At 47.3% G+C, this 10778-nt stretch overlaps 1 protein-coding gene across 1 annotated transcript; it reads right to left on the reverse strand.

Annotated features, from left to right (window-relative positions):
• Nucleotides 1–374: 374 nt before the first annotated feature.
• On the reverse strand, nucleotides 375–10726 carry Sau (Golgi phosphoprotein 3 homolog sauron). Its single transcript, XM_077699238.1, has 3 exons — nucleotides 10370–10726; nucleotides 6570–6816; nucleotides 375–1475 (listed from the first exon to the last, which is right to left on the reverse strand). The coding sequence occupies exons 1-3, from the start codon at nucleotides 10544–10546 to the stop codon at nucleotides 1051–1053; spliced, it is 849 nt and encodes a 282-aa protein (XP_077555364.1). The 5' UTR covers nucleotides 10547–10726; the 3' UTR covers nucleotides 375–1050.
• Nucleotides 10727–10778: the final 52 nt, after the last annotated feature.

The following is a 10778-nucleotide window of genomic DNA, read 5'->3' on the forward strand; positions in this document are numbered from 1 at the left end:
TTAGTGGCCGATTCGAGGTCGCTTTGAACATGCTCGCGAAACTACGACTACCTACGCTCACTGCCAACTTCAGATGTCTTCGGACTCCAGTGCTTGCCCGCCAATGTCACAAGGAGGCAGAACCTGCAACATCTGACGCAACTTCCACGAGCGGAGAAACGAAGAATGACGAGAAAAAGCCCGCTGAAGACCCATTCGCCCGCTTCCCCGAGAGCACCAACCCAACCACCGGTGAAGTTGGCGGTCCGACAGGCCCCGAACCAACCCGGTACGGAGACTGGGAGCGCAAGGGTAGAGTAACAGACTTTTAGTAGCGCAATACGTGTATTATATACTCTACGCGAATCACTTTCATGAGACAATAAAAGACCAAGTTGTGGAGAGCAGTATGTTTTATTTACAATCAGAGAACAACAGGAGAGCCACCTTTTACCAAACACAATAGTGAAAGCGAGAAAAAAAATCCCAGCTGGCTTTGAGTTACTGCAGAAACCGGCAAGAAGCTCATGGCAGAAGCCACACCCACAGAAAAAAAAAAAAAAAAACTGGGCCCAGCTATGTACAAGATCAGACCTTCTGTAATGTGCAGCGTACCAAGGCTCTTCTTTTGCAGTGTTCAGACAGCTGGAGCTCTGGATTAACACAAAGGTTGCCTCCCGCGCTCCCTTAGGGGGGAAAAACCTAGCTGGTCCAACGAAGCTGGCCCAGTGCTTGGGGAAGGAAGCTTCTGGGGTGGGGGGGGGAGTCCCAGCCAGGGGCCATTCAACCTTCACACTCTGGTGCCACTGCAGAAAAATCAAACGGTGGCGGGGAGGCAAAAGGGCGCAGGAACATCACTTTGGTTTCACGCAGGCCCAACCGATAGCTCTGCCCCTTTGACCCCGCCACCTTGAAAAGGAGGCGCAGCACTTCCTTCCCCAAGGGCTGGGCCCATTTGACCAGAGGCACTCGGTGTTGCTGTGGCTGGTGGCAGCGTTCGCTGGGCCTGCCTGCCAGCCCCTCCTCCTCTTCTGCCGTCGGAAGGAGGGGACCAGGGGTGCCGCGTGGGCATCACTTGACGAAGGCGGCGAAGACGCCCCAGAGGACCTCGTTGGCGTGGGGCTTGGCCGCCTCGGCCTCCATGTCGAGCTCGAGCAGCTCGCGCACGCGCCGCATGGCCAACTCATAGTCGTCGTCTGAGAGGGGCGCGAAGGCGTTCTCGAGCACGTCCGAGGCGTGCGCCAGCACCAGCAGGGCCAGCAGGCGGCGGTCCATGCGCTGGGGGTCGTTGACCCAGCGGCCCAGCACGGCCTCCTGCACTCGGCGCACCAGCTTGCCCTTGGACGTCTGGTCCACCAGCGGGTGCGTTGTCATGTCAAACAGCAGGAAGTTCTGCTTCTCTGTCGTCAGCACCCCCTTCTCCACCAGGTTCTTGGCCAGCCGCTCGCGCACGTTGCGCAGCTGGTAGCGCAGCTTCAGGGGGTTCCATGTCTCCCCTGCACAGAATGCACACCAAACAAAGCCTTTAATGCACCGCCAGTCAGCTGCCGTTTCGACTGCTATCGCAGATGCGAATGCCAGGAGGGGCGAACCTTATGACGCGGATGACATTTTGCACTAATGTGCGACTGGTACACAGGGACAAATACTAAGGAAACTCAAATTCTTACAACAGTGGCACTTTCACCAGCATAGATAAATCTTCATCTCCTGTAGTGGCCTATGTGCGGTGCCTGTGCAGCAAGACTGACACACAATTGAAAAGCAGCCTGTGCTGACAGGTGATGCAGCGGCAATGAAAAAAACATTTTTGGAATTCCTATTGGTCCAAACGTTCGTTCTGCATTGGTCAAATGGCCAGGCAAAATAACTTTTAATGTGCTGGGAAGTGGTCATGTAACCTGCACAGCACAGTCAATTTCAGTTTTTTTGTTCCCTAGACCTAGCGAAGGGCATTAAGTGCATTGGAAACTTTAAAATGGCTTTTCACAGCGGAGGTATTTTCAGTTGATACAAATTTTCCTGCTTTGGCATGGCACAAATTGCGTGCAGACCTCTGCCACCATGATTGGCTGACCCTAATGCCAAAGTGCGTACGTCATTTGATGGAGGTGGTGAAACTAAATTAGTAATGACTGAACCGTACTTGGAATCCCCCTTGCATGCTGAAGTGAACAACTTTAGTTTTCTTCGAATGCTGTGTGCACCATTTGGGTTACTCTCCCTCTTCCTTATTTACTTACTGGCCCACGATGATGCAAGTTTGATGTCTCGATTGAAGCAAACACTTTTTAGAGTAAAAAGACTGATTACGGCCCTTTTCCATCTGCTACACCAAGAAATCGGAAGTTAGGTATGGTACGCATCTACTGTTAGCGATTTGTTGTAACAAACATCTGAGCCCAATTTGGCAAGAATCATTGCCAGAGAAGTGCAATGGGCATGTTGCTCACATATGCAATACTGGACGGAGAGGCAGCAATAAGACAATCACAATATGTAAGCAGATTTTGGATGAAGGAATGAAGCGGTTCAAATTACGTAGTGTTTGAGCATTTTTTTTTTATTTCACCTAAGGAACAGAACTGCACAAAACACTTTGGTGACTCCAGAGAATTCTCCTTGCATTGGAAACTACATGCAGGCGATCATGAGTATAGCATTGTTAGTCCATGACTGTTCCATTTAGCAACTCTTGAAAGCGGCACTGGTGCTGGCGCATGCATTTTGGTGCCTGCTGGCCCTTCTAATGGGCATCAAACATAATGCACACGAAGTACATTTTAAAGTCACGAGGAGTGCCTTGCCATGGAGTTTCATGCGATTACATGGAGAGGAACGTGGTGCTGCAATCTTCCGCTGGTACGGGAATGATGGGTAGTGCTGGATCTTGTCTGCCACTTGCTGCCTCACACATGGCACTACAGGCGAGATTTTTAAACTTCGAAGAATCCTTCTCAATGTTGTCTGCTTCGTTTGTATTGAACCCACTGCAGTTATCAGTGGCTGTTTGCACGTGCATGGCAGTTGGAACATCTGCTACAGGCTTTCGTAAGACAACCCCGTTCTGCTTGCATCCGCCTCGTCCTCTACAAGAAGCATTCACTCACGCCACACCAAAGGGGTGGCATAATAATTGTTGTGCTGAAGCAACATCCGTACATTCATGGTAGCAAGAAAACACTACTCGAACCAAAACTGAAGTCACTCTATCAAAAAAGAGAGCCAATTCCAAGTCTCATAGATTCTGGTAGCTGTTATGTATCGTATGTTCACCGAAAGTCGTTGCAGAGCCAAACGGTTGAACTTGTTTTGTTCCACAACAAGGAAAGTACACACCACGCTGTTAAAGACAAACTTACTTTGTTCCAGGAGAAGAGAAAGACCTGCCACACTGTTAGCATAAGTGCCATGCATGAATTAAATCCGGAGCTCATTACATACTGAAGAACAAAACCAAGCACTTAAAAATATGACAACACATACTCATTCAAAACTGCTGTAATTGCAGTACTTGGCGACTGTGGTTGTAAACTGCAGAAAGAACTAAAGTCAGCGGTGGGGGTTGTGTGTTAAATTATTCAGATTTGCTTGCACGTAATTATTATGAACAATTAGAAGAAACATCACCTAGTACCATCTAAGCTTTAAAAATACTGTGAGTGGCTCACTTCAGGTAGCAGAATATTGAAGATGTTGTAGAAACTTTGTAATCATCATCGCGGCACCGATGCGAATATCATCATCGGTGCCCGTAATTTCTCGTGAGAAGCTCTAGCTCGAGCTGCTTCATCTTTCTTCATCCGCCATCTTTATAATAGAAGCGCCATCGTATCACTGGGACGTCGCGGCTATTGGTCTCTCCTTATTTTACAGATGTGTTACTGAGTGCCACTGCACAACACAATAAACTTGCTTTCAATGCAAGTTTTACTCGAAGTGCTTGAAGCAAGCGGTTGTCACCTGCAAAAGGTGACACTGTCAACCATGTAACTTACTGCGACGGCACATACAAAAAAATATAAGTTGCCATAAAAAGTGCATTGAGCCACAGCAACACAATACCAACTGCACTCGGGACAGTATTGATCACCTAGAATTAGCGAGGGACTATCTCTCTCGACTCCCCGCTTGGCAACCACCAAACACTGCATGCTTTTCATGAAGAGAAGGAGCCAAAGTTTACACTGAAGCACCCAAACAATGCTCAGTTTTAACCACAAACTCACTCTTAGTCAATGTCGAGCATTTCCCATTACAATGCATACCACATTACTCGAGAATACACAATGCATCGTCCATTTTGACTGCGTCGACACAATGCCTATTCATGCTAAAAGGACACCGCACGTGCTTCTCGTATGTTAAACCCGAATCAATTTGAAGAATTTACGTCGCACTTGCCTAAATGTCACGAGCAGTTTCGCGTGCGCGTCACAGAAGGGAGAAGCCACAGAAAGCAGATAAAACTCTCGAGATCGTGGGTGTAATGGGGCAATTCGTCAGACAAGAACGCATCCTACTTGTTTAAAAATGCAGAAAGGACTGAATTAAGCAAGACCTTCAGAGGCCACTGACCTCAGAGGTTAACAATGTTCTATCTGCATGCTACCAGATTACAACTGAACGTTGTTAATTAAAGGGTAACGCATGACAAGAGTCCACGCACGACATACCAATTACTTAGCTGATGTCAATAGGCTTGAAAATGCGAGGTTGGATATACTATGCTACTATGTTTCAACTGAGCAAGGTGCTCAGAGAGTATTTAACTAACAGTGTTTTATAGTACACAAAATAACCACGGTTGAAGGCTGATGAAGCCTGATACGGCGAATGCTCATAATATTCCAGATAATTTATTCCCAACACTACAGCTGAACGCTGCACTAACAGACACCAGAAAAATCCATTTTCAGCGCTAAAAACTGTTTTTAACGAAGGAATTTCTTCAGGCTTAGCAGTGTTATAAAGTTTACGCAAAAAACAATCAATATTGGCATTGCTGGGCAAATAGAAAACTAGAAACCTTATCTAGTAACTGCAAAAAAAAAAAAAAAACTGCCGATGATGACAGGACAACTAGCCGTTTCTCATGAATACAGTCAACTGGCAACACGCAAACACAAGTGGCGGCAGTAAACAACAGCTCTGTTGAAGAATTTCAAAGGCAGATGGAGATCGAGGATGGTAAACTGAATTTACATTATATTCAGTCCAGAAGGTTTAACATGAAGACTGCGGCTCTTCCAGCTTTCATCTCTTCCCTGATTACAAACTCCGTGTGCCATTTCCAGTTCAGCTTATTCACATCACCAGTTGTTGCCAATGCAAGTGCCATCTATAAAATGGTAGTGGTCCTCCAGAAGGCCCGCAAACTCACAAAGGCTTCCACCGTCAGCCTGTGCGTCAGATGTTAGGGGTGAAATTTAACGTACACTGTGCTCACAAAAATCATGTTGTCTCCTACGCTTGCTATGTGGTGTCAGTGGCCTCGTCTCACCTTGACTGTGTTTTGGCCCCATCATGTATTAAGGGTACTGCCACGATCAAAAGTTTACGGACCAGGAAAATGGCAATTTTATGCCGTTTCTCTTCCAGTAGCAGCCCGACAAACTGCCGTGTTCATGTGAGATGTCGTATAGTTACTGAAGTACTGAAAAATACGCGCGGCAAAACATAACTCAAAATTGCTGCTTTCGTGGTCCACAATCTTTTGCTTTTGGGTGTACCTTAACAAGCCCTTTGTTTTGCAGCCCGACGCTAGGGCCTATGAACTGGGCACAGTGCTGATGCAGGAGTTCGATGGCGTTCATCATGCGGTCGCATTTGCTAGTTAAAAAATGGTCCTGCGAAATATACTAAATGTTCCACACACACCCAAGAAGCCAACCACGAAACGGCAAGCTTATTTCCTTCCTTGACTTATAATGATAGCACGACAGGAAGTACACAGGTTGATTAGATGTAAAAGCTTGCCAGGTGAGTTGTATTTTATTGCTAAGGTGATCACGCTCCAAAAACCAAGCAGGCCTTATCTCACCGAGACACCGGGAAAAATGTTATCTCTGGCAGAGCAGTCAGTCATAGGGCAGACCAATTCCTTTCGTGTGTACCTGGGACTCCAGCCAAGGCAAGAGTTGATAAGCGTGTGCTTATCATCCTTCAGCTTGAGCAAGCTGGTCACACAAGAGAAAGGAAGAAAAATAAAATTGGGAGAGAAAGAGCAAGAAACGCCTTTTCCCTCCTTCTGAACAAACTTTCACAGAACCATGGTGGACTAAACGGATTGACTTTAAAGTGACAGATGTTCGGTAGCCAGTCCCAATGTGGCTTCAATTGCAACACGGGCATAAGACAGCCCATCTGCAGATGCTGCAGTGAGGAAGGTTGGCGGCTGAGCATGCACTAGAGAAGCAGTTACTACCACAAAAGAACGGAGGGGAGGAGTCACCTGCCTCCTCACTGTCTCCCTCTTACGCCCAAACTCATCTACACTGGTGGCACCAATGAAACGAAAAGGTTGTAGATTAGGATGAAAGAGAACGCTAGGGTGTGGTGTGGTCCCACAGATGCCCCCTTAAACCCACCGCTGAGGTAGTCGATCCAGGCCTGCAGGGTCTCGGGGGGCCGGGTCTCCTTGACGTGGCGCAGGGCCTCGTCGAGCAGCACATCGCCCGTGGGCGTGTCTGAGCGCAGCAGCACCTTGCGCAGCAGCAGCGACCGGCGCCTCACCCCGCACCGCTCCAGCTCAATGCGGCCCCGCAGTGCCAGCTCCACCAGGATGCAGCCCCGCAGGCCCGACGAGATGCAGTCGTTCCAGAAGGACGTGTAGCCCTGGGCACATGGGAAGGACGAGGAAGGGGGCAGCTCTCTCAATCTCAGAGCTCCAGGAAGTCAACATTAATCTGAGGACTGACAGATGGAGGGGCACACTAGAAGAGCATTGCACGGGCCCGGCCTGGCTCAAAAGCATTTTTTGGTGGGTCGGGCTCGCAGCCAAGGGCCTGGGCCGCTAAAATTTGACATGACGTGTAAAGAGCATTAAAAAATATTCTCCGAGTTCGCTTCCAAACGCTTCTTGTTAGTTGTATCAACTGTGGTTGCACGCATTGTTTTAAATTGTTTTTTTGCTAGGTCTGATAGCCACTGTACTCCTATTTTATTGGAATGAACATGTACAGTATCAAGATTTTATATATTGAGTATGACATACCAAAGATACGATTACAGAGAACGCCACAATGGGGAACGGAATAATTCATACAACCTGGGGCTTGGCACTTATGTCTATGTACACGCATGTTTTACATGTCTAACCCATGGAAATGCAGCTCCCGTGGCCAAGAATTGCACTCGCGTGCTAGAGAAACAGCCCTTCTGAGCAACCACTGTAGGTAAAACTTTTCAATGCACGATGAGTCGTGCGTTGAAACGCGGCATTAAAAATTACAGCATACCAACTTTTGCCCGAGACAACCACAAGATGTCTCCAAGAACCTGGTCAACCAAGGTGATAGTGGCCCTGAAGTATGAATACGCGCCATTATTACGCCGATGTGATGTCAACTGAAGACGGTGGAAGCTAATGTGCGCACTAATTTACCCAAAATTTTTGCGTTTGAATCCATGAGTGCTATACACACTGGATGCTCAGTCTGATTGCACGCTACAAAGGGCACTCAACCAAATATAATAAACCAATTTATTTCAGCATCCAAACCCGTGACCTCTCCAGACTCAGAAATAAATGAACAGGCCCAGGCCTGGTCTGGGCTTGTGACAACAGGCCCAGGCTGGCCTCACTTATAAACGCATGGGCCTGGGCCGGGACTGGGTTAGGTGTTGCGGCCTGGGTCAGGCTGGGGCGTTAACATCAGGTCCGTGCAGTGTTCTACACACCAGTCCTAAGCGTAAAAAACGGATTCAGGCAGTCTACATTGAATTGGGGGCCTCAAATCAAGTGCAACCGGTCAGCCTGTCCAAAGTTAGCATAAGATCAAGCAGAAAATGAATACTTTGGCACTTTTCACACCTGTCTCACATCACGTTACAGGGAGTATCGAGTGGCAAAGCATAGCACGTACAGTGTGATGAAAAGGCAAATAGCAAATGCCATGCCATTCTCCCGGTAGTCATTCAGCCCATACAACAAATGGGATGAGCACAGTACAGGGAGTCAATCAAGTATTAGGCCGAAAACCTGTGTAAGAGCAATCATAATTAGTACTGTTCCTTTTCATCTGCCCTGATCGAGTCAGTTTGTTACAATGATGCAAAGGTTTAGCCCTTCCATGTGCTCTTTGCTCCGAGGTAAAGCCATGAATACACAAAACCCGACTAAGGAAATAAAGCAACATGAACTTCAATATTTGTTTTCGTAAATGTCACAGAATGGCACAGGTCATCTATAGCACACAGTCCAGTCTCCAAACTTTAAGAACGTGCCTTTATTTCACATTAAAAGCACATAATTCTGAAATTTTCATTTTCAGGCTCCAATTTCCTTTTCAGCACTGCATGTGCTGGCGACATTACGGCCCTTCAGTGGCACGGCCAGCACAAATCTGTCATGCATATTGCACAGTATCTCTGTCCCCATGCAATAGGAATAAAGGACACTGTGCAATAACAAAATGGCACATGCATCTTGCATTGGATATAAATAAACAAGGCAAAATATGCTTATTTTTTCCATGGAGTTCAAGGAAATAAGTAGGAAGCAAGCAGCCGTGACCATGATTTCTCTCTTACAAGGGCATGCTTGTGGAAAGAATACTGTGCATGCTTGAAAGGAAATACTGAGCTATTGTATTTCATCAATGTTTCTCCCCCTCTCTCCATGCATAGCCATTTCAATTATGCAATGCTAAACTTTAAGAATTTGAATCAGTTGTTCTCTGAATCTCGCATGTTAGAACGATTCTGAAGTGCATCTTAAAAGCCCAGAGAAAGTTTCAACCAGGTTTCAACACAAATAGAAGAAGCTTTCTGGGAAAATTATCATCTCTGCCTCTGTTCTGCAGAATATCCGTAAACTTCACGTTTGGTTGGATACGCAAAGTATTAGGCTCACAAATAAAAGGTTCTTTACAGTATTTCACTGGTGAACCGAGCCTGCCAAATGAGTTCTGTGTACGCCTGTGAGTTCTGTGTATAAAGAAATACATTCCACACGGCAAAAATGTTTGACAGAAGTTCAAAATTTGGGCAAGAGTTTTATCGTACAATTAATTATTGACTGAAATAATTCTGGTGTAACCTGGCAAATGACTGATCCCTGAACTGATTAGACAATGAAAAGCAACTTTATTCTGCCTGAACAGTCAGTACTTTTGATATCTAAGCAAAAAGGTCGACAGCTAAATGCTGCTACATCTGTTTAAATCAGAGGGAAGAGCTAGGGGAAAAGCAAGGAAGTGTAATTGAAATTTTCCAGTCAGCCCTGTTCGAAATCACCGCTGGCTTGCCTTGAATACTCAGAATATTTATGCCCACTCACGCAGCTATTGCTTCGGAATCGAGCACGGGGTGATAAAGTTACCCTCTCCCTTGCGAACAACCGACGACAAAGGTCACCATGGGCGTTGGAATTACAGGCAGGGCGTAGGCGTAGCAGGCACTTGTCAAAAATAAATATGAATAAGCGAACGTAGAACGCTTTCCGTGAAAAGAGGCGACAGCAACAGCTATAAAAGAACCCTTTCAGACGGGCCTGCGGTTACGAATGTAAATGCGTCGCTTTCGACACACTGACGGATTTCCATGACGCCTGCCAGTGCCTCGGCGGCAACGGAAAGGGCGGCGGTACCTGCAACGGGCTCGCTCGGCGAAAAAGCAGGTGCGCTGGAGCCGCGGCCCGTCAGCGAGCGGCACGAACACCAAAGCCGCTATGAGGCCACAGCTGGTTCGAGGCAGCGCCGTCAAACTTTCGATTTCGACGAAGCCTCTCACACGTTACGGAGAAATTTCACGCACGTCAATCACGACCGCTGTCGTGTCGCGATTTCAAAAGTCCCAACATGTGCTACATTATTATTACGGGCATTAACGTAACGCGCCAAAGAACGGGCACAGAACGCCAGTCGGGACTGGGGTGCACCCGCCTAACATTCTTTTCGATACGAGGACACCCATTCGCGCGTTCTGCTACACTTCCGGGCTTCGAACGAACAGCAAGGTTTGGCCGCAGAAGGTCAGCAAATCATCCGCAATCGCTACGTAACCACCCCGGCGGCCCTGACATCAGGGTACCCACAGAGTGCGCTGAGCGGTGTTCGGAAATTTGTGTGGCAAATGAGCTACCCGAACCATGCCCGAACTCGTCAGCGCAGGCTTATCGCTAAGTTTCTCGGGAGAGCGCTGGCGCAGGAAGATGTAATTTACTAACCTCTTTCTCCTTGAGCCCCAACAAAAGCACTTCTTCCATCAGCGTTAGACGAGTCTCCTTTGAATCAACATCGTCCTCGCTCTCTGGTCGGTTCACAGCCTCGTCCACGTCTTTGCTCCGACCGTCCGGGTTCGAACAAGCGTTCTTCCTTTGAACAAGCCCTTCTTTGCGAAGCATTGTCCCTGCTTGATGAGCACTGTTCAAGCAGTGAGCGTAGACAGTACTGCCTTTATAAACAAGCTTTCACTTGCCAACGCGTAACCCACAAACACATAACATAGCACTCACTTCTATCACGTATACAAGAAAAACCGAGCAGCCGTAATGGCGGAATGTGACGTCAAAAATCACCGCTTGCCACCACCTAGTAAATGGTGCCGTATCAACGAAGAAAAAAAAGAAAAAAATC

The sequence above is a fragment of the Haemaphysalis longicornis genome, unplaced genomic scaffold, assembly GCF_048455015.1.
Source record: "Haemaphysalis longicornis isolate Haplotype H1 unplaced genomic scaffold, Haemaphysalis longicornis Haplotype H1 scaffold_2, whole genome shotgun sequence".
NCBI classification, from domain to species: domain Eukaryota; kingdom Metazoa; phylum Arthropoda; class Arachnida; order Ixodida; family Ixodidae; genus Haemaphysalis; species Haemaphysalis longicornis.

What these genes read in the sequence shown, in the direction of transcription:
- Sau (XM_077699238.1), bottom strand. Translation starts at nt 10,546, where the DNA reads ATGCTTCGCAAAGAAGGGCTTGTTCAAAGGAAGAACGCTTGTTCGAAC. An exon ending in TGGGGCTCAAGGAGAAAGAG is followed by an intron (nt 6,817 to 10,369) that starts GTTAGTAAATTA and finishes CCATGTGCCCAG; the next exon opens with GGCTACACGTCCTTCTGGAA. An exon ending in CTGGATCGACTACCTCAGCG is followed by an intron (nt 1,476 to 6,569) that starts GTGGGTTTAAGG and finishes CATTCTGTGCAG; the next exon opens with GGGAGACATGGAACCCCCTG.